Source organism: Carassius gibelio, chromosome A4 (genome assembly GCF_023724105.1).
Source record: "Carassius gibelio isolate Cgi1373 ecotype wild population from Czech Republic chromosome A4, carGib1.2-hapl.c, whole genome shotgun sequence".
Taxonomy (NCBI): domain Eukaryota; kingdom Metazoa; phylum Chordata; class Actinopteri; order Cypriniformes; family Cyprinidae; genus Carassius; species Carassius gibelio.
The window spans coordinates 13,123,913-13,148,815 of NC_068374.1; the positions used below are offsets into that span (position 1 = coordinate 13,123,913).

General features: G+C 38.2%; 2 protein-coding genes across 3 annotated transcripts in view; both read right to left on the reverse strand.

Annotated features, from left to right (window-relative positions):
- LOC127969170 (GTPase IMAP family member 8-like) overlaps positions 1–24,903 on the reverse strand; it is a 451,440-nt gene that overhangs the window by 308,948 nt on the left and 117,589 nt on the right. The window lies entirely within an intron of this gene.
- Positions 230–23,897, reverse strand: LOC127969146 (NACHT, LRR and PYD domains-containing protein 3-like). The gene is made up of 7 exons (XM_052570903.1): positions 23,858–23,897; positions 21,951–23,703; positions 15,082–15,255; positions 14,803–14,976; positions 4,870–5,043; positions 840–886; positions 230–747 (listed from the first exon to the last, which is right to left on the reverse strand). The coding sequence occupies exons 1-7, from the start codon at positions 23,886–23,888 to the stop codon at positions 230–232; spliced, it is 2,871 nt and encodes a 956-aa protein (XP_052426863.1). The 5' UTR covers positions 23,889–23,897.

Below are 24,903 nucleotides of genomic sequence, written 5' to 3' on the forward strand. Positions count from 1 at the left end.
TACACATCCATCTTGAAAGGCGGATGTTTTGGGAAGTGCTAAGCTATGTTTTTATACCATCTAATGGTTTAGATGAACATTAAATCCAAAGGTGCCTTTTACCCCGGGTTGCCTTTAGCCCCATTGCACTCTATTAATGTCATGAAGAGACTCTAGACTCAACGACTCAGCTTAAAGCATTATTGGCAGAATCTCTCGTCAGAATCTCTCGTCAGTCTCTTCTGATTTATCAACACAGTTTCACGGATGATTCATAATAAACCCTAAACCCAGGATAGAGCGGCTGAGTGAATGTGGTCTGGACTGTGTGGATGAGGCTCATTGTGTCAGAGACGCTGTAGAAGGACAGAGATCCTGCACTGTGATCCACAAACAATCCTATTCTCCTGATGATGGACTTCACATGGAGATTAGTCTCTATGTTATTGTGTCTGAATGAGTAACTGGAGGGAGAGCAGATCAAACTCCAGGAGTGATAATTATTTCCAAACACACACTCATCACCCGCTCCCTTCCTGTTGATGCTTTTATATGACACTGATATATCCACATCTCCACTCCACTCAATCTCCCAGTAACAGCGTCCACACAAACTCTTTCTACACAACACCTGACGCACATCATCAAATCTGTCTGGATGATCAGGATATGACTGTTTCTCTCTTACATGTGTCACCTCTCTGTTTTCCTCAGACAGAATGAGATGAGTGTTTGCTGTGTTTGGATCCAGTGTGAGAAAACAGTCATCTGAACAGAAGAACCGAGACATTAATAACAACAGCAATCAATACAGCTGTTTGTGTGTGTTTGTGTGTGTGTGTGTGTGTTCTTAGACGTACATTTCTTTAGTCCTGCTTTAATCCTGGATTCTCCTCTATGATCCACACTAGAAAACACACAGAGTCACATTCAGTCAGAAAAAAAGTTTTAGCTCAGTAATTTTAAAAGAGAACTGAAAAATATTAAACATACATCTCAATTAAATGAGTGGTTGCTAGGGTACTTGGAGTGGTTGCTATGCTGTTGATAACATGTTCTGGGTGGTTGCTAGGCATTTGGTATGCAGTTTTTGTGTTCCCCGAGTGGGTTTCTAGTAGGGTTGCCAACTCTACAAAATCGTGGCAGTATTCAATTAAAGAGAACATATTAGATTCAATATGGGCTGCTTTTGGTGCTTGACACATTTTTATTTTATTTGTCATTGTGTTTCAAGAATAAGGTCAGTAGCTGCACATCTCTGAGGCCCCAAGCAAAGAAGGCAGCCTGCTGCTATACTACGGAGTCTGTCTCCTCCATTTACATAACTGATTTAACAGTAATGAATTTGTTAAATTATCCTTGCATTAATGCATTTGATGGTATTATTAAATAACATTAATGCATAGGGATTTTGAGATCACATTTAAGTCAGACTGAAATCTCTGCAGTAATATTCAGTTTGTATGTGGAGGCAATTAAAAAAAATCAGGAGGATAATTCAATAATAATAATAATAATTTATAATCTACTTATTTTATCTAACCCTCTAAAACTATTTAACTTCTCAGTTTGTGTTCAAATCATTGTAAACCACAACATTTTTGGAACTTTTTCAGTGCAATGATGCAGTAAGTGAATGTATACACAAAACAGCGCTAATGTGGAACAAACTAGGCTGATTACATCAGTGATTGCAGAGAGAGACTGAATTATTCAGTCCAGTATATTTGCCTTTAAAAAACAAGCCCTGTTATATTCTGTTTCCTTAGATATCTCTCTGTTTCTGAAATACAGACTGAAAGGAACATCAAAACATCCCACCGCTGTATAGCCAGATAAGGCGCAAACTAAGTTTCTTGGCTAGATAAAGGAAACCAGTTTCACTAGTGAGGTTGTGATAGGTGATGATTGCAATCAAGGTAATACAGATTGCAGAGACATATAGTAGTTGTTCAGTAAACAGGCTTGAGTCTGTTATGATACACAAACAAACCTTTTATGTGTACTCTCAACTCACTGATTTTTTTTGGCATATTGTACTTATGCACACTGTACTTATGAGCACTGGAAATCTTAATTTTAATAACTGTGTTTTACTCATTAGGCCAGAGAGATGTTTTTTTCATTAAAAAAATATGCGAAGAGGAAATGAGAGGGGAAAGTTAAAGTCAGCATGAAAGTTAGGCCTATTGTGGCATATATTCAACTGAAACAGCTTCAGGTACATGAAAATCTGTTACTCTCTGTCTACACAGGACATGAACAGCATGTCACGACCTAAGTTAATAGAGCTCATTATAGAACCCATTATTTTTCTTTAATTAATTATTGTATTGCTTTTGATGTTTTGTTTTATTTTATTTATTACTTTATTACTGTAGCGCTTTGGGTTTAAGAAAAGCGCATTACAAATAAAATGTATTATTATTATTATTATTATTATTATTATTATTATTATATTATTTTGTCTACATTGGATGCGGCACATTGTAAGCAACAGATCCCAGATGGTCCTATTCTATTTCTGATAAACTCCAAGTACTCACACAGATTCTGATGTAAAAAATAATTGGTTTGGTATGTTTCATTTGTCACATTCAGTATAAATATGGTGTTTTATGTTAGGTGCCTTCTACTGTAATTAAAGGAAAATCCTTCTTTAGTGTAGTAATAATTGCATATTTCATTAAAATTTACTTATACAATTAATATATTCATGTATAAATTGAGAGTGAAGATTATATATATATATATATATATATATATATATATATATATATATATATATAACTTAACACTTAACACTGGCGTACCACAGGGCTGTGTGCTGAGCCCATTCCTCTACTCCCTTTACACCCACGACTGCAAGCCTGTGCATGGATCCAATTCCATCATTAAGTTTGCAGACGACACCACGGTGATTGGCCTCATCAGTGACAACGATGAGACTGCCTACAGGGAAGAGATACAGCACCTGGCCACATGGTGCGCTGACAATAACCTGCTCCTTAACACCAATAAGACCAAGGAGCTCATTGTGGACTTCAGGAAGAAGAAAGGAAGCAGGCATGACCCCATCCACATTAACGGGATGGTTGTTGAACGTGTCTCCAGCTTCAAGTTCCTGGGAACCACCATCTCGGAGGAACTGTCCTGGGCCACAAACATCTCCAGCCTCGTCAAAAAGGCTCACCAGCGCCTTTTCTTCCTCAGGACACTGAAGAAGAACCAGTTGTCTTCAACCATCCTGGTGAACTTTTACCGGTGTGCGATCGAGAGCATCCTGACCAGTTGCATCACAGTCTGGTATGGGAACTGCTCAGTGGCTGACCGCAAGGCACTGCAGAGGGTGGTGAAAACTCTCCAGCGCATCACAGGGACACCACTTCCTGCTCTTGAGGACATCCAGAAGAAACGCTGTCTACGTCGAGCTCGCAGCATTCTCAAGGACTCCTCTCACCCTGACCACGAACTGTTTAACCTCCTCCCCTCCGGAAGGCGTTTCAGGAGCCTCCGGACAAGGACCACAAGATTCAGGAACAGCTTTTTCCCTAAAGCTGTCTCCTTGCTGAACTCTGCCCTCTGACACCCCTCAACACCCCCCACACCACACATAGACTCCTCCCCCTCTTCAACACTCTGATTTATTTATTTACTCACAACAAGCAAAAAGTAACTTGTTATTACTTGCACTACTGCCTGTTCATCCAGGAACAATGTATAATCCATTTGCACATTGAAATATTTTTTTCTATGCACTTTACTGTCCATTGCAATACTGTAAATTATGTTCATAGTTCTGCCTATAGTGTACATACACTTTTACATAGCCCATCTGTATAGTATGTTCATAGTACACCTATCTGTATATCGTGCTTATAGTATTTAATATCTGTAAATTATGTCCATAATACTTACCTGTATAGTTATTGTACATATTATAAACCTTTATTCTGTACTTACTGCTTATTGCACTTCTGGCTAGATGCTAACTGCATTTCGTTGCCTTGTACCTACATGTGCAGTGACAATAAAGTTGAATCTAATCTAATATATATATATATATATATATATATATATATATATATATATATATATATATATCGAATCCATCCCTCTTAATAAAAGTACTTGGACTGAACAAATGTATAAATCCAACACTTTTGTTTTGTGCCTCCATTTTTCATGAGCTGAACTTAAAGATCAAAAACGTTTTCTATATACACAAAAGGCCAATTTCTCTCAAATATTGTTCACAAATCTGTCTAAATCTGTGTTAGTGAGCACTTCTCCTTTGCCAAGCTAATTCCTCCACCTCACAGATGTGGCATATCAAGATGCTGATTAGACAGCATGATTGTTGCACAGGTGTGCCTTAGATTGGCCACAATAAATGGCCATTCTAAAATGTGCAGTTTTACCGTATTTGGGGGTCCGGAAACCAGTCAGTATCTGGTGTGACCACCATTTGCCTCAGCAGTGCAACACATCTCCTTCGCATAGCAAACTGCTCACCAACACGTCACCATACATGCTGTCTGCCATTTGCCTTGTGAGGCCGATTGGATGTACTGCCAAATTCTCTGAAATGCCTTTGGAGACGGCTTATGAGAAATGAACTTCCAATTCATTGGCAACAGCTCTGGTGGACATTTCTGCAGGCAGCATGCCAATTGCCACTCCATCAAAACTTGTGACATCTGTAGCAATGTGGTGTCACTGCTGTGTGATAAAACTAAACATTTTAGAGTGGCTTTTATTGTGTCCTGCCTAAGGCACACCTGTGCAATAATCATGCTGTCTAATCAGCATCTTGATATGACACACCTGTGAGGTGAATAGATTATAACACCATGGAGTTTATATAGTAAAAAATTATGCTTGACATACTAGAGTTTGTCCAATGAGCAGTTTGAGTCCTCCAGTTTTTCAAAGAGAAGCTTGACTCCTGAATCTCCTGGGTGATTGTAGCTCAGATCCAGTACTCTGAGGTGTGAGGGGTTTGAACTCAGAGCTGAAGACACATAACCACAGCCTTCTTCTGTCACCATACAGCCAGACAGTCTACAAATACAGCAATGGTACGTGTGACATCAGACATATCTTTCACACAATAATATTTTTTTTCAGCAATTAATTATTTTTGCATGGTCATGACTTAATGTTGACTTTGTTAAAAATAAACTTCTCCCTCATTATGAATGCAATTATGTCACTATCAGTATGTGAGGTCAATAATATAAAAAAAAAAACTTAAAATGCAAGGTAAAATGTATAAATAAAATGATGGAATTGGCTGCCCGGTGGATGTCAGGGTTCTGAAAGAATTAGGACTCAGTTGCAAATGAGCAAACAAGGTTTTTTTATTAACAAGAATGTAGACTACGGACAGCAAGGAGAGTGGGTGTGAAACAGTCTACTGCTCCGTGTATTAACCCTCTGGAGTCGATTAACTCATACGTGTTATGAGTCATTTTCCTCTGATAACCCGAAAAATAACTTAAATTACACTTTCAGTTTTGATTGTACAGATAAGAGCAATACATCAATCGAATCTGTAAAGGGTCTACTTCTTTGTATACAGACATAAGAACAACAAATCTTTGAGCATTTATAAAATAAAGATAACAAACAAGGTGTGCTGTCTGCAGATTTTGTCTGCGCGGATCTTCATTTACAAACGCGTCATTAAAATTAACTGTAACTCAGTGAATACTCAACGAAGAGACATGTCTACTCTTAAACTAAACAAGTTCTGCCGAAAACAAATATTCTGTGATAGAGTAATCCATATGAAAACAATGCAATGTCCGTTTTTCACGTCTCCCTCATTATCTTCTAATGTGAACACGCCCCGCGCTGAACGCCCTATTCAGATTTTAATGTTTCACTGAAGTGCGTGGCTTGAATATGCCCACACAACAGAAGACAATACAGTGAGACTGTTCTTCAAGTTTTTTTTTATTCTGCTGTTTGCTTCGCGATGAGAGGAATAAGACATAATTCACCCCAAAAAGATTTAATGTGGATTACTTGAGGATTTGGATTTCCTCAGAAAAAAAGAATGAAGCACTTTATTCAGCAGAGATCATAAACATGAGCAATTCTTGTTTTATTTATTTATATACTTGCACTAGTTTTCAAATAACCTGTAAACATTTTACTAGTTAGACTTTTTCTAAATACTTTTTCCAAATTATAATTCCTTAATAAATTTATAATCAAGTGAAACAATATGAAGTTTCAATAACAATATACAATACTATACCATTCAAAAGCTTGATGTAAATAATATAAATGTAACAAATAAATGTAACTGTAACAAATGTAACAATGCTGTTCTTTCAATTTACCCCCCCCCCCACACACACAACATGAAAAAAACACCATAACATACAGTTTATTTAAGTAGAATAAATATTGTTTAGTATCCTAGATGAAACTGATTCCATTCTCCAATTATAAAATCTGGCAAAAATGTTGTAGGTGTAGCCCAACCTGCATCTTTACATATTTCTACTTGTGAGGCACTGTCCACTAAAGCTGATGAAGTCACAACTCATGAGTGAGGAATGGGTTATGGGTATATGTTAAGAATATGTAAAGGCCCTGGACAGGAGTCTCAGATGGCCATGCCAAGTGGTGGTGTTTTGCAGGCACAGATTCACCGCAATCACCCTCTCCACCCGAGGGATCTCCGTAAACCTGGTAAATCATGTCCTGGCCGAGAAGGGGGCCTACCATGATTTCGTCAGCCCCTAATGCATTTCCAGGAAGAAAGCTACTGGGGCTGGTCTTGACTTAGAATCATGTCATGCTCAGTACCCAGAAACCAATCATTGAGCCGTGAGTGCTCAGGATAGGATGGGGGAGACCACTCCAGCCCAATGCTTTTGGCCGCCCAGGCAAGCATGGCTGCCATTCATCATTTTTACTATATATACAGAAAAAGAATGATAGGAAAAAAATTTAATTGTTTAGATAAATGTACAGGTATGTTATTAGTGTGCAGATACGTTATTTACAAAGTGTGCTGTTTAATATAAATGTTTATGTATATATTTTATGTATATATATACACATATATAAATTTCTATATTTGATGGACATAGTTATTTTGTTCAGGTTGAATAAAGCCTGTGGGAAAAAAATGTTTTTGTGCCTGGATGTTCTGCTGGTCAGTGCTCTGTAGCCCAGACCAGAAGGCAATAGTTGGAAGAGACAGTAAGCTGGCTGTGAAGTAAACATTCAAAATTGCCTTTTTACCGCCACGGGTACTGCCGCCGTGGCGTTTGTAAAGTGCATTTGCAGCTTTTGACCGCTGAGTGGCGCTTTAACACAAGTTATCAAACAAGCACATCAAAGCACATTTTCGCAAATAGACGTCAGTTTGCCTCTCTGATGTGTTACATTTGACTTCTTCAGTCACGGAAAATTAAAGAAAAACACTATAGTTTAAATATTTATATATTTAATATTTAATATTCACAGATGTATTTGGTACTATGTTCTGTGCATTTCTTATTACGAATTCAAGCAGGATAAATGTCAAGCCTGTGCCTGAGTCTGTGCTTATATTTTCTAAGCTACATGGTATTAAACCATATTTTAGATTTGACACGTTTAAAAGGTGTGCAGTATTATTTATATTATATTAATTATGTGTTATATTATTGAAAAGAAATTGTGGTTTACTTTGCTTCGGAGCATTAAAGTGGTAGCCTATTTTAGGGGGGTAGGCTACATGGATTAATATGCAAAATGACAATATTTTCATATATTATGCCTATATTTTAATTTATATTTTAAATATAAATATATTGTTTCATTTAATAAAACAACATGCCTTTTTGTTATTCATTGCCTGTCCTTTATTTTGGCATAACTTATTGGGAAAAAGACATTTGTCTGTAAACTGATTAAGAAAAATTGTTGCATGTTTAAACGTGAAGCGCTTTATAATTTAGTTCCCATTATTTAGGCCTAATTTGCCTAAAACAAGAAACGAATAACCTAACATAGGTTTCATAGACAATTGGACGAGCTTTTGGGGCAGACCTGACCTGTTTAAAAGAGATGGTCTTCATCCCTCCTGGGGTGGCGCCACTCTTCTCTCTAGAAATATGGCACATAGTCTTAGTTTTTATACTTTACTAACTGGGGCCCAGGTCAGGAAGCAGACAGACTGGCTAAACCGACCGTCTGCTAGCTGCCTCCCGTCACAGAGGTCAGTTAATTCTCAGCACATAGAGACTCTTTCACCTAGATATCACACTATAGAGACTGTGTCTGTTCCCCGAACTAGAAAATACAAAAAACGTCCAAACCAAGTTAAGGTTAACAATTTAATTGAGGTTCAACAAATAAAAAACAAATGCAATATGGATAAACAAATGATAAAGATTGGCTTATTGAATATCAGATCCATTTCTACGAAAACACTTTTTGTAAATAATATGATAACTGATCATAATATAGATGTGCTCTGTTTGACAGAAACTTGGCTAAAACCTGATGATTACAGTATTTTAAATGAGTCCACCCCCCAAGATTATTGTTATAAACACGAGCCGCGTCTAAAAGGCAAAGGGGGAGGAGTTGCTTCAATTTATAACAACGTTTTCAGGATTTCTCAGAGGGCAGGCTTCAAGTAGAACTCGTTTGAAGTAATGGTGCTTCATATAACATTATCCAGAGAAACCAATGTTAATGATAAATCCCCTGTTATGTTTGTACTGGCTACTGTATACAGGCCACCAGGGCACCATACAGACTTTATTAAAGAGTTTGGTGATTTTACATCCGAGTTAGTTCTGGCTGCAGATAAAGTTTTAATACTTGGTGATTTTAATATCCATGTCGATAATGAAAAAGATGCATTGGGATCAGCATTTATAGACATTCTGAACTCTATTGGTGTTAGACAACATGTTTCAGGACCTACTCATTGTCGAAATCATACTCTAGATTTAATACTGTCCCATGGAATTGATGTTGATAGTGTTGAAATTATTCAGCCAAGTGATGATATCTCAGATCATTATTTAGTTCTGTGTATCTTCATATAGCCAAAATTGTAAATTCTACTTCTTGTTACAAGTATCGAAGAACCATCACTTCTACCACAAAAGACTGCTTTTTAAGTTATCTTCCTGATGTACCGAATTCCTTAGCATATCCAAAACCTCAGAACAACTTGATGATGTAACAGAAACTATGGACTCTCTCTTTTCTAGCACCTTAAATACAGTTGCTCCTTTACGCTTAAGGAAGGTTAAGGAAAACAGTTTGACACCATGGTATAATGAGCATACTCGCACCCTAAAGAGAGCAGCCCGAAAAATGGAGCGCAGCTGGAGGAAAACAAAACTAGAGGTATTTCGTATTGCTTGGCGGGAAAGTAGCATATCCTATAGAAAAGCATTAAAAACTGCTAGATCTGATTACTTTTCTTCTCTTTTAGAAGAAAACAAACATAACCCCAGGTATTTATTCAATACAGTGGCTAAATTAACGAAAAATAAAGCCTCAACAAGTGTTGACATTTCACAACACCACAACAGTAATGACTTAATGAACTACTTTACTTCTAAAATCGATACTATTAGAGATAAAATTGCAACCATTCAGCCGTCAGCTACAGTATCACATCAGACAGTGCACTATAGACCCCCTGAGGAACAGTTCCACTCATTCTCTACTATAGGAGAGGAAGAATTGTATAAACTTGTTAAATCATCTAAACCAACAACATGTATGTTAGACCCTATACCATCTAAGCTCTTAAAAGAGGTGCTTCCAGAAGTCATAGGTCCTCTTCTGACTATTATTAATTCCTCAATGTCATTAGGATATGTCCCCAAAACCTTCAAACTGGCTGTTATTAAGCCTCTCATAAAAAAAAAAAAACACAACTTGACCCCAGAGAACTTGTTAATTATAGACCAATCTCGAATCTCCCTTTTCTGTCCAAGATACTAGAAAAGGTGGTATCCTCACAATTATATTCCTTCTTAGAGAAAAATGGTATATGTGAGGATTTCCAGTCAGGATTTAGACCGTATCATAGTACTGAAACTGCTCTCCTTAGAGTTACAAATGATCTGCTCTTATCATCTGATCGTGGGTGTATCTCTCTATTAGTTTTATTGGATCTTAGTGCTGCGTTTGACACAATTGACCACAACATTCTTTTGCATAGACTTGAACACTTTGTTGGCATCAGTGGAAGTGCATGAGCATGGTTTAAATCTTACTTATATGACGGCCATCAGTTCGTAGCAGTGAATGAAGAGGTATCATATATCATAAGTGCAGTATGGAGTACCTCAAGGCTCAGTACTAGGGCCGCTACTCTTCACGCTTTATATGTTACCCTTGGGAGATATCATCAGGAAACATGGTGTTAGCTTTCACTGTTATGCTGATGATACGCAGCACTATATTTCCTCGCAGCCCGGTGAAACACACCAATTTGAAAAACTAATGGAATGCATAGTCGATATAAAAAATTGGATGACGAGTAATTTCTTACTGCTAAATTCAGAAAAAACAGAGGTGTTAATCATAGGGCCTAAAAACTCTGCTTGTAATAACCTAGAACACTGTCTAAGACTTGATGGTTGCTCTGTCAATTCTTCTTCATCAGTTAGGAACCTAGGTGTGCTATTTGATCGCAATCTTTCCTTAGAAAGCCACGTTTCTAGCATTTGTAAAACTGCATTTTTCCATCTCAAAAATATATCTAAATTACGGCCTATGCTCTCAATGTCAAATGTAGAAATGTTAATCCATGCATTTATGACTTCAAGGTTAGACTATTGTAATGCTTTATTGGGTGGTTGTTCTGCACGCTTGGTAAACAAACTACAGCTAGTCCAAAATGCAGCAGCAAGAGTTCTTACTAGAACCAGGAAGTATGACCATATTAGCCCGGTCCTGTCCACACTGCACTGGCTTCCTATCAAACATTGTATAGATTTTAAAATATTGCTTATTACTTATAAAGCCCTGAATGGTTTAGCACCTCAGTATTTGAATGAGCTCCTTTTACATTATACTCCTCTACGTCCGCTACGTTCTCAAAACTCAGGCAATTTGATCATATCTAGAATATCAAAATCAACTGCGGGCGGCAGATCCTTTTCCTATTTGGCACCTAAACTCTGGAATAACCTACCTAACATTGTTCGGGAGGCAGACACACTCTTGCTGTTTAAATCTAGATTAAAGACCCATCTCTTTAACCCGGCATACACATAACATACTAATATCCTTTTAATATCCAAATCCGTTAAAGGATTTTTAGGCTGCATTAATTAGGTAAACCGGAACCGGAAACACTTCACATAACACCGTACTTTCTACATCATTAGAAGAATGGCATCTACGCTAATATTTGTCTGATTCTCTTTTGTTCCGAGGTCACCGTGGCCACCAGATCCAGTCTGTGTCCAGATCAGAGGATCACTGCAGTCACCCGGATCCAGTACGTATCCAGACCAGATGGTGGATCAGCACCTAGAAAGGACCTCTACTGCCCTGACAGACAGCAGAGACCAGGACAACTAGAGCCCCAGATACAGATCCCCTGTAAAGACCTTGTCTCAGAGGACCACCAGGACAAGACCACAGGAAACAGATGATTCTTCTGCACAATCTGACTTTGCTGCAGCCTGGAATTGAACTACTGGTTTCGTCTGGTCAGAGGAGAACTGGCCCCCCAACTGAGCCTGGTTTCTCCCAAGGTTTTTTTCTCCATTCTGTCACCGATGGAGTTTCGGTTCCTTGCCGCTGTCGCCTCTGGCTTGCTTAGTTGGGGTCACTTCATCTACAGCGATATCATTGACTTGATAGCAAATAAAAACATACACTATTTAAACTGAACAGATGACATAACTGAATTCAATGATGAACTGCCTTTAACTATCATTTTGCATTATTGAGACACTGTTTTCCAAATGAATGTTGTTCAGTGCTTTGACGCAATGTATTTTGTTTAAAGCACTATATAAATAAAGGTGATTGATTGATTGAATAAAACTAAACCTGCACGATTAAATTATTGAAACTCTAAAGAATGGACGGATTAATGAATTATCATTCATTTAGCAGTCAAATTTATAACTGCAACAAGATGATAAAAAAAAAGCAGTAATGCTATTTTATTTATTTATTTATTTTCATTTATTTATTTAATACTAGCCCATCATGCATCTAATCATCCACTCGGTGTTAAGAGCTGTTAAGATTAAAACTGGCAGCTCAGCAGTGAGTCATTGTCATGGACGGAGGACCTGTTAATACCTGTAAATTTTCTAGTCTATATTTCCATCTCATTATGCCGCTGGTTTAGTTTTTTTTTTTCTTATAGAACTTTATTTGTAAATAGAGCAGACACTTTCTGTGTCTACACCAGACACGAGTTGTCATCTGTGCCCCACAGCGAAAAGTGTGACTAAACTTGATGACATCACACTATAGTGTCAAATCATCTGAACACAGTGTCAGAACATTTCATCATAAACAGAACGAGCATCAGTTCACTGATGGGGATCGTGTCCAGTGTATCCATCACTGTGTTCTGTTGTCTTTTGTTGGATCGCTCCACTTGTGTCCGGTGTAGACCTGGCGTGTGTTTTTTATTGTTTTATTTTACAGCCCTGCTTTTTTTAATGTTTTTATTAAATATCTGTATTGGCTGCATGGTCATATTATCAAATTATTTACTGCCATGCGACCTACCAAAGTAAAGCTTGGCGAGTCGATCAACGAGCATTGCTGCAGGTTGATTTTTGGCGGATGTGCTGTGCTTGTGTTCCCGTGGTCGTCTTGATTTTGTAAGGTTAAACGTCTCTCTCACTCGCAGCAGAGTCTGTGAGCAGCAACAACTTCCCCTCCACGTGCACTGATACCAGAATCACGCTCCGCCTTCACTCCGTGAATAAAGTATTTCAGTATGAAATGTTATGTTCATAACGTAGCATTTAAAATAATAATAATAAAAACAGGAGAGTTGCAAAGTGGCTTAAGCTATTTTGTGTAAACTTTTTTCCCTATATCACATGCCAAACTAATAACATTGTACGCATTAAATCTTTAATTGCTGCTTTCTGCTGTGAAAATTTTGTTCGTGATGAAAATAACTACATTTTTGTCAGTTATTTTATCTAAACAGATCGATCAACTTCTTCAAGATTTCAAAATCAGATAGCATCCTGATAATGTAGTAGCACTGTAAGATTACATTTGTTTGAATGCATTATTGCGAAAGCGATTGAGTGTGAATCTGTTTAAATCATGCTTTAACCCGAAAATAATCAGTAAAAGAAACAGACAAACTCTTAACATCCTGCTTGACTCTTGCAGTCATTGTAACCTTCTGATCAAGCTATAGCTAAATATGTTTAACATGAATTCTTGCTGAATATGCAGCTATATTATGGGCTGTTGGCATGAATTGTACTCGTGATGGAGCGCTCCTTCCTTTCTTCTTTTATCTCATTTTACAATTACATTAATTTCGCAATCCGTCCCTTTGCGCCACCTGGTGGTAGTTTTGCGAATGATTTTAACATGCGACTGAATTACAGTTACCGCCGCGGGTCCAATTAGGCAGTCCTACTACTTTAGTCTCTTGATGTCTGATTTGGTAGCTGGACCAAACCGAGCCAAACAGTTATGGATGAAGCATCTACCTTAGACTGTAACTTAACCTACATGGGGACTGGTTCAGCCGAAGCATCTGCATTATATGGCATCAGACTTTTCTCATTGATGTCAGAGGTGTCTGTGCTCCCTAATGCGACCCCTAGTGTAGGACTTCAAAACAATCGAAGTGACCGACTGAAAGGGAAATCTGTATTTTTGACATCACTTTCTATTTACATATATTTGACATCACTTTCTACTGTCTTTTCACCTTGAGAAAATGCATATTGTCATTTTCATGTCTCTTGGATTTTGATTCCCAGTCTGTGCTTATTGCCCTGTTGTTATTGTTTGGTTGATTACCTGTGTGTATGATCTTTTGCCTGTTTCTGCTTACAGCTTTTTTTAGCCCTTCAATAAATACTGCATTTGGATCCTCAGCCTTAATGTCTCTATGCAGTTTGTGTCACCTAACATGTTCTCTAAGTAAAGAGCAATTCCTGAATTTGTTAAATTTATTCATTTATTCTGTGCATTGTATATACATATATATAAATTCCACCAAATCAGTAGATCTTAAATAACATAATAAGCAATATCACTTTGCATGTCAATTTTACATAGTATTTGAGACACTCTCATTTTATTTCTCTTTTTGCATGTGAGAGTAACAAAGAGCACTCTTAGCTAAAGCCAATTTCGCACTACAGGATTTTATGCAAGTCGAAGAGCTCGCTGACAAGTCAAGCTGTCATCAGGGGAAAATCAGCAGATGATCAGTGCTTCACAATCTTTACTCAACACATCAAAGAGGCTTGATGATACATCACCGATGCCAAACAAATATCTAGCATGGGAAATAGCTTTACCTGTGATTCCACTCTACATTTTTTGGTGTCAGGTGTGGTGATGAGCTATAGCCAATAAGAAAGCTAAGCATGGGTTGAGGTCAGCAGAAGAAAAACATCAGCAGCAACAATTTTTGGACTAGTGTTGTAAAAAGTTGGTACTAAAAAAAATTTAAATGTCATGGTACAAGGTTTCTTTAAGTAAGATGCTTGCATGATAAATTAAATACCACATGCTGTGTATTTATAAAAAATTACAACAGAAGCTTTCCAGTTTGATAAACACAAAATATTTTGTTAATTTTTGTGATTGAAAACTATTTACCTTAGAATCTCCAGCTGACAGTTTGAACTCTTTAGTCCGTCAGAAAGAAGCTTCACTCCGGAATCTTTCAGGTCATTGTTACTCAAGTCCAGCTCTCTCAGGACAGAGTTTGATGATTGTAGAGCTGAAGACAAACTTCCACAGGACTGAGCAGTGATATAACATCCACATAGCCTGTGTAAAGAACAAAACAAACACTAATATATACAGATACATCGCAAGCTTTACAAATGGACAAAAACACTAAATATTTGATTAATTTATTTGAAAAACATTTACCTCAGTATCTCCAGCTGACAGTTTGTACTCTTTAGTCCATTAGAAAGAAAATTCACTCCAGAATCTTTCAGGTCATTGTTACTCAGGTTCAGCTCTCTCAGGATGGACTTTGAGGATTGTACAGCTGAAGACAAACTTTCACAGGAGTGAGGAGTGAGATTACATCCACATAGCCTGTGTAAAGAACAAAATACACAGTAATATAATGTGTTTACTTATTGTATTTATTTATCTGGTAGGTTTTATAATCTGGAGCATATATGACTTTCAGAAACCTTTGACTTTGTGATGCAATTGAAGTAAACATAATGAAATAAGTTAAGTTTACGCAAATACATCTGATGGTTATTTATGTATAAATGCACATATTAAATAAGAACCAAACTAGATACAGGTAACAGACTAATCAGTAACTATGGAAACAATTATTAGTAGGGATGGCCAGATCTACTCAAATGTCAACAGGATCTACACAACAGGATCATCACATTATAATTATTCTTATTATTATAGTTTTGTGTGATGAATGGATGGTTCATGTTAACAGCAGATTCAGTGACATAAGAGCTGATCTGCGCATCACTGCACATGTCTGTAGAGCATTACAGCTCTTACACAACCATGGGAGCTGATAGAGGCCACTCTAGTCAATGCTTATGTTTATAGCAGCCACACTGTAGCACATTTCCACAGCATCCCAGAAGCGACTCTCTGCTCTGCTTTGCTAAATATAGGCCCCTAGTTTATTTTTTATGAATTCCTAAGACGCACATAATTAGATAATTGAGAATGCATTTTAAACAAATTAACAACAGCTACAAATCTTTTATCCTTGTCTTTCAAAACTAGACTTTTAAGTGTATTAACTTTGTAGGCTAGTAATAAACACAACAATAAACAAATCAATCAGACAAAACATAACCAAATAACACATGAAAGAACTCCCAAAAAAATCTCGAAATCCAGTTGCTGCATTCCTGGTGTGAGCTGGCACCACATGGAAGATAGAAACCTCATCAGAAACATGGGGTTAATGGTAAAACAAATTAAATAATATTCTGATCATTAAAGTTCATAAAAGTTTGATCAAAAAAGTCCAAATTAGTCTACACTTTCTTAATAGCATAAACACAGGCTCTACTTCCTTTTGTTTCTGTCACTGCAGCTTTCTGAACAGGTGAACACACACACAGATTAAATTTGTCTTGCTTGTCTGATGGAAAAAAAAATGCATTTAAAACACGTTAATATTTTAGAAAATGTAGTTAATATTTGCGTCATTAATGAATTTCCTTATCCACCCGTGATCCACCCACAATTAATAAGAATGTATTTTTTATTACCCAACCCACAGATCATCCACAGTGCCCGCAGATATAACCGTGATCACTAATACACAGTAACCAAAGAAACAAAGGACAAAGTAAATAACACTGGAAACTTGAAACAAAATATAACAGGACGAAAAGAACATCAAAATAAGAGTTGCAGAACAGAAACAGAACATTAACCCGACAACACCTGAGGTTCGTTTCCCGATAACGTTGTCTCTTAATACCCTACAAAGACTCTTAAGGTAAATCTTAACCAGAGGTAAACCTTTTCTAGGTGTGTTCCCCCGACCTTAGGACAGTGGTTCGCAACCTTTTGTTCTACTGGGCCACACAATGGTCCAAGTGCAAGTCTCGCCGGCCACATGCATATCATTTACATATTACATCACCAACACAAACCAACCTGATTAATAATATTATAGCCTAATTATTATGATATGTAATCGATAACATTCATTGAAATAAATAAATAATTCTACTCCCCATAAATAAAACACCTGATGCTGCCGGAAGCTGAGGAATTTTGTGAAATAAGGCTCGAAAGGAGTAACAGCACAATGAAGTTGCAATTGTATGATGCAGTCTGTAAGACACGCACGGGAGCATGACTTGCAGAAAATGTGTGTTCACAAATGTAGCCTATGTTGATACAAATATGGGAAACACTTTCGAATTCAATAATATGAGGTTCTGTCCAGAGATGATTTGCAACATTTCTTCAATTAAGGATGATTACTGTGTAGCATTACCTGAACTTCTTCAAGTGAGTTGCGGGGCAAACCGCAAATCCAGCACTCTCCTTCACTACTGATACTGCGACTATTCTTGTTTGTATATTTTAATTCGCTGGCATTTTCCACATTTCTTATTTCTCCCTTAAAAACAAATTTGTCCATTCTGATGCTCAATTTTACTAAACTAATGGCTGTTGATGACTATTTGAACTGAATTCTGCGTGCTTCCATGTATTTGTTAAATGCAAAACGTAATGTGAGTAGGTCTGCTTATGTCTGAAAATAATGAAAAACTAAATAATTTTACAAAAAAATATTAGGCTATAGAGAGGTCCCACATGCCTCTACAGGGTTTTATCCCTTTGAGTTTCTCTACGAACGTCAGCCCCAAGGGGTGCTGGATGTCCTTAGAGTACCTTGGGAGGAGGAGCCATCTCAAAGCAAAAAAGATATTGTGCTGGACTTGAGAACAAAACTACACGCTTTGGGCGGCTATCAATAGAGAATTTGTTACAAGCCCAGGACTGCCGGCTGTATAACAAGGGAACTAGATTTGCACCGGGAAAGAAAGTACTTGTATTACTCCCAACATCAAGCTGTAAGTTAATGGCTAAGTGGCAGGGACTATTTGAGGTTGCACGACAAGTCGGAGAGCTATGAGGTAATACGGTAATACTATAATACTGATAGGAACGGGGCATGTCAGATCTATCACCTCAACCTCCTAAAAAAGTGGAGTGAGGTGGTGTGACGAGTGGGGCAGCCCTAGAGAGATGTGGGAACGAGCGAGCCGGTAGAGTAATTGGGAAATACGCAACACCAGTCGTCCGTGAGGGGCTGGTGCACTGTTTTGTGTTCATTTTGTGATTATTAAAGTTTCTGTTTGATTGTGCACCGGTTCCCGCCTCCTTCTTCCCGATGAGTATGGAGATTTTATCATTACAGGTGGAATCAGTGATGTTAGCAATGGTGATTAGTAGAGAGGATGATCTTGGACCAGAGGCGAACGTCAAACCACAATCCCTCGCCCTTGCCCCAGGGGATGGCCCCTCTCGCCATCCCAGCTCACTGATCTAACGAAATTAAAGGCAGAATTTGCCAATGTGTTTTAGCCCCTACCGGGCAGTATGAACCTGATTCAGCACCATATCAAGATGGAGCCAGGTGTGGTAGTTCGCAGCCAGTTGAATAGCTTACCTGAGCACAAGAAAAAAGTTGGTTCAGGTTGAATTAGGCACTATGCTTGAAATAGGAGTAATAGAAGAATCCAATAGGAACTGGATAGTTTTAGTTTAGAAAATGGACGGCTCAGTCCAGTTCTGTCTGGATTACCCCACGGTGAATGCTGTGTCAAAATTCAACGCGTATCCAATGCCACGGGTTGATGAGTTGGTTGATTGGCTCAGTACAGCTCATTTTTATTCGACATTGGACTTAACGAAGGGATATTGGCAGATCCCCTTCTCTCCATTATCCAAAGAAAAGACAGCTTTCACAACGCTGTTTAGATAACACCAATTTGTTACCCTTCCGTTTGGGTTGTTCAGGGCACCGGCTACCATTCAGCCTTTCATGGATAAGATATGCAGCTGCCTATTTAGATGATATCATTATATTTAGTAATGATTGGCAGCGCCATATGCTGCATTTGAGGGCTATCCTGAGGGGGGCTGGACTCAAGGCCAACCCAAAGAAGTGTGCGATTGGGCATGTGGAAGTAAGATATCTGGGCTTCCACTTGGGGCATGGACAGGTGCATCCCCAAATTGACAAGACAGCTGCTGTTGCGACCTTCCCACATCCCAAGACCAAAAAGGAGGTAAGACAGTTATTAGGGCTGGCGGGATATTATAGACGGTTTGTTTCTAATTATTCGGACCTCACCAGCCCCTTGACTGACCTTACTAAAAAGGAGGCGCCAGCTACGGTCCAGTGGACGGAGCGGTGTCAGCAGGCCTTTACACAGGTAAAGGCTGCTCTGTGTGGCGGGCCATTATTACACTCTCCTGATTTTTTCTCCCTTTTCTGCTGCAGACAGATGTGTCAGGCAGGGGGCTGGGGCAGTCCTGTCGCAGGAGATAGAGGGGGAGGAACGGCCGGTGCTGTACATTAGCCAGAAGCTCTCGAAAAGAGAGACTAAGTACAGCACTGTCGAGAAAAAGTGTCTTGCCATCAGATGGGCCATCCTTACCCTCCACTATCATCTCCTGGGACTGGAATTCACCCTCTGTTCACCACCAGAGGGTGCCACTTCCCCATCTCCTGGACTCATTCACCTTAACTCTACACACCTGGTTCACCCCGCACACCTGTTTCACCCACTCACACACACACACCTGGTGCCTATTGTCCTTGGCTATTTATACGCCACACGCCCACCACTCTGCCTGCCTGGATTAATTGTAATTACGTATGTCTAACCGTGTTTTGCATGTCGGCTGCTTCTGCTCTTCCCTGTGATTCATTTCTGATTTGTTTTTGCCTTGTTGGCCTTTTTGTTTTAGTTTATTAAAAAGTAATTTCTTCCCTGCATTTGGACCCTGACCCTGTTCGTTCCATGGTGCCGTCTCTACTGCACCGTGACAACAACATTGTTCCTTTGAAGATCAAGTGTTCCATCCAAAAATCTGCTCTTTGGTTCAATGACTCTATTCGCTCACTCCGACGAAACTGCAGATAAGCAGAACACAATTGGTGTAAGGACAGATTGCAGGTGTCCTATGTTGTTTTAAGGGAGTCCTTTTCTATTTTTCAGAAAGCTGTCAAGTCTTTAAAGGTTAAATGTCTTTCAGAGATTATGTAAAATAACTTTTTAGTTATTTTAACTTTAACTTTAAAGTTATATTTTGAACTATAGGTGCTGTTTTAAATCCAGCTGTTGATCTCTTATGTGAAAACTTTGTGGCCTTATTTGTCAAAAAGATAGCAAGCTCAAGGCCACAATCATTGGCAGCTCTTCATAATTCTCTTGAAATAACTGGGTGCACTTCTACTTGGAGCATGTTTAGTCACATATACTCATCATTGATCATCTGAAACCTAATCTTTGTCTGTATGGTAGTATTCCATCACACTTTTTTAGGCAAACTGTTGATACCATATGGCCTGATCTCCTGTTTTTTTTTTTTTTTTTTTTTAATTAATAAAGAGTACTGGCCATTTTCCCAACTGCCTAAAACATGCATTACTCCTCTCTTGAAAAAAGCAAATCTTTATGTGTCTGACTTAGGTAATTTTAGACAAATATCTAATCTCCCTTTTGTCTAAAAAATCTTGCAAAAGGTTGTTTTCACTCTGGATTCTAATTCATTATACAATAATTTTCAGTCAGGATTTAGAAAACTACATTGGCTAACTGAGCCAGACTTTCTGGATCATGTGTTGGCGAAGTTTTCTGTAACAAAGCTTAATTGAAAGCGTGGTAGAACAGGCATGGTCAATCACAAGCAAAGACAAAAGTAAGAATCCAAGGAGAGACATGAGGTCAGGACAGGCAGCAATAAATCATAATCAGTTCCCAACATCAAAGAGTCCAGGGCAGGCAGCAAGTGATCAAGACGAGAATCAACAATCCAAAGGTAATCAACAGGTAGACAAGACATGAAAAGAAACGCTCAAAAATGCACACCAGGGCAATACAAGACTTTGCAACAAAGGAGAATCTGAGAGCTGTATAAATAGTCCACTAATAAGTCAGGTGCAAGCGCAACCACAGCTAGATACTTGAGTGGGAAATGAAGTCCGAATTGTTGTCCAGTACTCAGGGGAGAGCTCTCTCTGGTGATGAGCGGGAGGCACCGCGGGAGTCTCGCTTGTGACACCTACATAGGGCTTGTGGGTAGAGCTGCTAAATTATGTGTACTGATCAGAATATATGTTGTTTACAATGTATTTATATTTAAATGCAAATGTCATTCATACAGACAAGATAACAAACATATGAAGAGTTTGGTTCCAAAACACGTAAACGCCATTTTTTTTTACATTTAGTTTCCACAAATATCTGTATTTTTTCTGGTTGGTATTGAAAAGTCAATTTTGAATTTTACGCAAAATGCTTTGAACACACTCCGTATCCTAGTTTTATTTATCTACTTTGTACTTTGTGATCAACAAACAAAGGCTGCATGATAAATGCGCATCTCATCGCTAAAGCCGGTTCTGTGATTAATAGTACCAGTAAATCTTCATCACGGGCTTTTAGATGGAACGACATTTATTACACAGAGCTGTAGTTTAGTGACAAGCTACATTTTATTGCGTTCATTAGATGAATCACATTCGATTATGTCTGTGATATCGCATGGCTTGTCAGTGTTTTTATTAATGCCATTTATGTTTTTGTTAATACATCACATAGCAATAGTCAACTAAATGAATGTAACCAGGCAAAGATGAATGCACTTTTGGAAGTTGAATGTAAGGGAAATGTCACTTTGTAATTTCTGTGTTCTAATATGATATTATTAATGTGCTTGTTCATGATTAAATTAGATTTTATTGCTGTAATTAATTGATAGCATTAACAAGATGACCCAGTGAATTAATTTAGGAAGCGATGGCTGATGAATGTATTTTTAGTCCAGTGCTTGTATATAATATTGATGACGATATAATATAATTATATTATAAACAAAAACCTCCTCTGTTGCTTTAGTATGTGTCTCACACACCTCTCCTGCTCACTGCCAGAAATGTGATTCTCTGAGATTTTCCTGGTTTTGTAGTTTTGGTAAAAATGCTAAAATCATAAGTGTGATTATGTTTTGAAAGTGCAGTGACTGTTGTCAGTGTTACTTACTGAACTGATCTGGATTCTTTAACCACAGGTAACAGATTCTGAAGAACTTCATCTGCTGTATGTTGTGTTCCAATAAACTGTTTTAGATCAAACACATCCATCTTCTGCTCTGATGTCAGCAACACATAAACCAGAGCTGACCACTGTGAAGATGAGAGGTTGGTTTGTTTTATTTTTCCAGATTTCAGATAATCTTGGATCTCCTGCATTAGTGAATCATCACCCAGTTCATTCAGACAGTGAAACAGATTGATGGATTTCTCTGGAGAGCACTTCTCCCTGATCTTCTGTTTGATGTTCTGAACTGTTTCCTCTTTGTTGAAGGAGCAGATTCCTGTCTGTGTCAGAAGTGTCCGTAAGAGAGTCTGATTGGACTCTACTGAGAGACCCAGAAGAAAACGCAGGAAAAGATCCAGATGTCCATTTTTACTCTGTAAAGCTTCATCAACAGCTCTCTGATGCAGCTGAGATAGTGAATTACATTTCTTCTGGTTAAAAAGCTTAGACAACAGACTTCGTTTAGGTTGGTCAACCACATTTCTGCCCTTGATTGTAAAGGAGAGGTGCACATATAGAGCTGATAGATGTTCCTGAAGGCTCAGATGAACAAAGCAGAAGACTTTCCCCTGATACAAGCCCAACTCCTCTCTGAAGATCTGAGTGCACAATCCTGAGTACACTGATGCTTCTGTCACAGCAATGCCACACTCTCTCAGGTCTTCATCATAGAAGATCAGGTTCCCTTTCACAAGCTGCCGAAAAGCCAATTTCCCCAGTTTGAGGATCATGTCTTCATCTGTCACCTTCTTTTTATAGTCCTTTTCATGTTTGATGTTGGTCTGAAGGATCAGGAAGTGCGTGTATATTTGAGTGAGAGTCTTGGGAATCTCTCCACTCTCTGCTTGACTCAATATCTTTTCCAGAACAGTGGCTGCGATCCAGCAGAAGACTGGGATGTGGCACATGATGAAGAGGCTCCTGGATGACTTCAGGTGTGTGATGATTTTTTTACCCAGTCTCTTTTTAGTGATCTTCTTCCTAAAGTATTCCTCCTTCTGTGGATCATTGAAGCCTCGTACCTCTGTCACTCGATGGACACACTCAAAGGGGACAAGATCAGCTGCTGCTGGTCTGGAGGTGATCCAGATGAGAGCAGAGGGAAGCAGATTCCCAACAATGAGGTTCATCAACAGCACGTCCACCGAGGCTGTTTCAGATATATTACACAGTTTCACTTCGCTCTTAAAGTTCAAAAACAGACGACACTCATCCAGACCATCAAAGATGAACAGCACTTTATATTCTTCTCTAAATATTTCACTTTGTTTTGTTTCAGGGAAAAAAAGATTAAGAAGACCTAAAAGACTGAATTTTTTGTCCTTCATCAAGTTGATTTCTCTGAAAGGAAGTGGGAATATGAGCTGGACGTCCTGATTCTCTTTCCCTTCAGCCCAGTCCAGGATGAACTTCTGCACAGAGACTGTTTTTCCAATGCCAGCGACTCCCTTTGTCAGCACAGTTCTGATGGCTTTATCTTTTCCAGGTAAAGCTCTAAAGATGTCAGTGCATTTGATGGCTTTGTCCTCTGTTACTGCTCTCCTGGATTGTGTCTCAATCTGTCTCACCTCGTGTTCATTATTGATCTCTCCACTCTCACTCTCTGTGATGTAGAGCTCTGTGTAGATCTCATTCAGCAGTGTTGAGCTTCCCTGCATCGCTGTTCCCTCATACAGATGCTCAAACTTCTGCATCAGTTTTGATCTGAAGGTTTTGAGGAATTCACTGCTGTAAAGTAAAAATCCCACATTATTGCATGAGTTAATAATCCCCATGTCTCATATATTCTGTATCATATCCCCAAATCATATCTTTTACAGGAAGGATATACCTGAGACTAGGTCGTGTATCACTACTCTTGAATTGTTCTTGACAAACCATAGACGTGTCACTCTTCACAGACACACAGCTGGGCTCTGGTTCTGTTGTATTCTGATGAACTGGACTAAACAGAGAGAGATTAAATTTCATTCTTTAAACGGATAGTTCACTCAAAAATGAAAATTCTGTCATTAATTACTTACCCTCATGTTGTTACAAACCAGTAAGATAACTCATTCATAACTCATTCATCTCCGGAAAACAAATTAAAATATTTTTGATGAATTCTAACAGCTCTCTGGCCCTTCCAACAAGTGCAACAAGTGCAGCAAGTGTCCTTACACGATCAACATCCAGAAACATAGCAAGGAAATCTGTAAAATAATCTAAGCAAGAGGATACTTACTGTGCGCAAAAAAAGTAAACAAAAAAATAAAATAAAAAAGACTTTATTCAGACAAAAAGTATTCTCGTAGCTTTGCAATATTACAGTTGAACCCCTGATGTCACAGATTATTTTACAGATTTCCATTCAATGTTTCTAGATGTTTATCGTGTAAGGACCCTTGCTGTCTTTTTATCTTTTGCTTATTAATTATAAACAATATAAAAAAAAATTTAAAATATAAATGAATGCCAGTTTTCGAAATTTATTTTTGTATAAAGTGTAAAGCGTCACTAGAGATCCATGGTATGTAAATGTGTAATTATTTTTTCTTGCAATGACTCAATATGTGCAATGCATCATTTTTCCTCAAGGTGGCACTGTTTGATACACAATGATGACATGACGTTTCACTCATAATTACCAAAGGCATAAAACAAATGAATATCATCAGCAAAAACTGAAGTGGTTTGAATGGTTTTACTGCAGAGCAATTACTATACACATTGAAATATAATTGTTACTGTGATGCTGAATGTGGTGAATAATCTGCCAGTGATCAAAATACTGAATATGAAGTCATGGAAAACGATAGTTTTGAGAATATGTCTGAGATTGTGAATACGAGGTAGATGCTGAATATACTGTGGACTTTGATGATGACAGTGATGGTAAAATCATCTGCTAAAA

Excerpts from the sequence above, each read along its gene's own strand:
- LOC127969146 (XM_052570903.1), bottom strand. The coding sequence starts at position 23,888 with ATGGTTTGTCAAGAACAATTCAAGAGTAGTG. Across the intron at positions 23,704-23,857 it reads AGAACAATTCAAGAGTAGTG|TGATGCAGAAGTTTGAGCAT; the intron begins ATACACGACCTA and ends TCAGATCAAAAC. Across the intron at positions 5,044-14,802 it reads TGTCAGCTGGAGATTCTAAG|ACTGTCTGGCTGTATGGTGA; the intron begins GTAAATAGTTTT and ends CTGTATTTGTAG.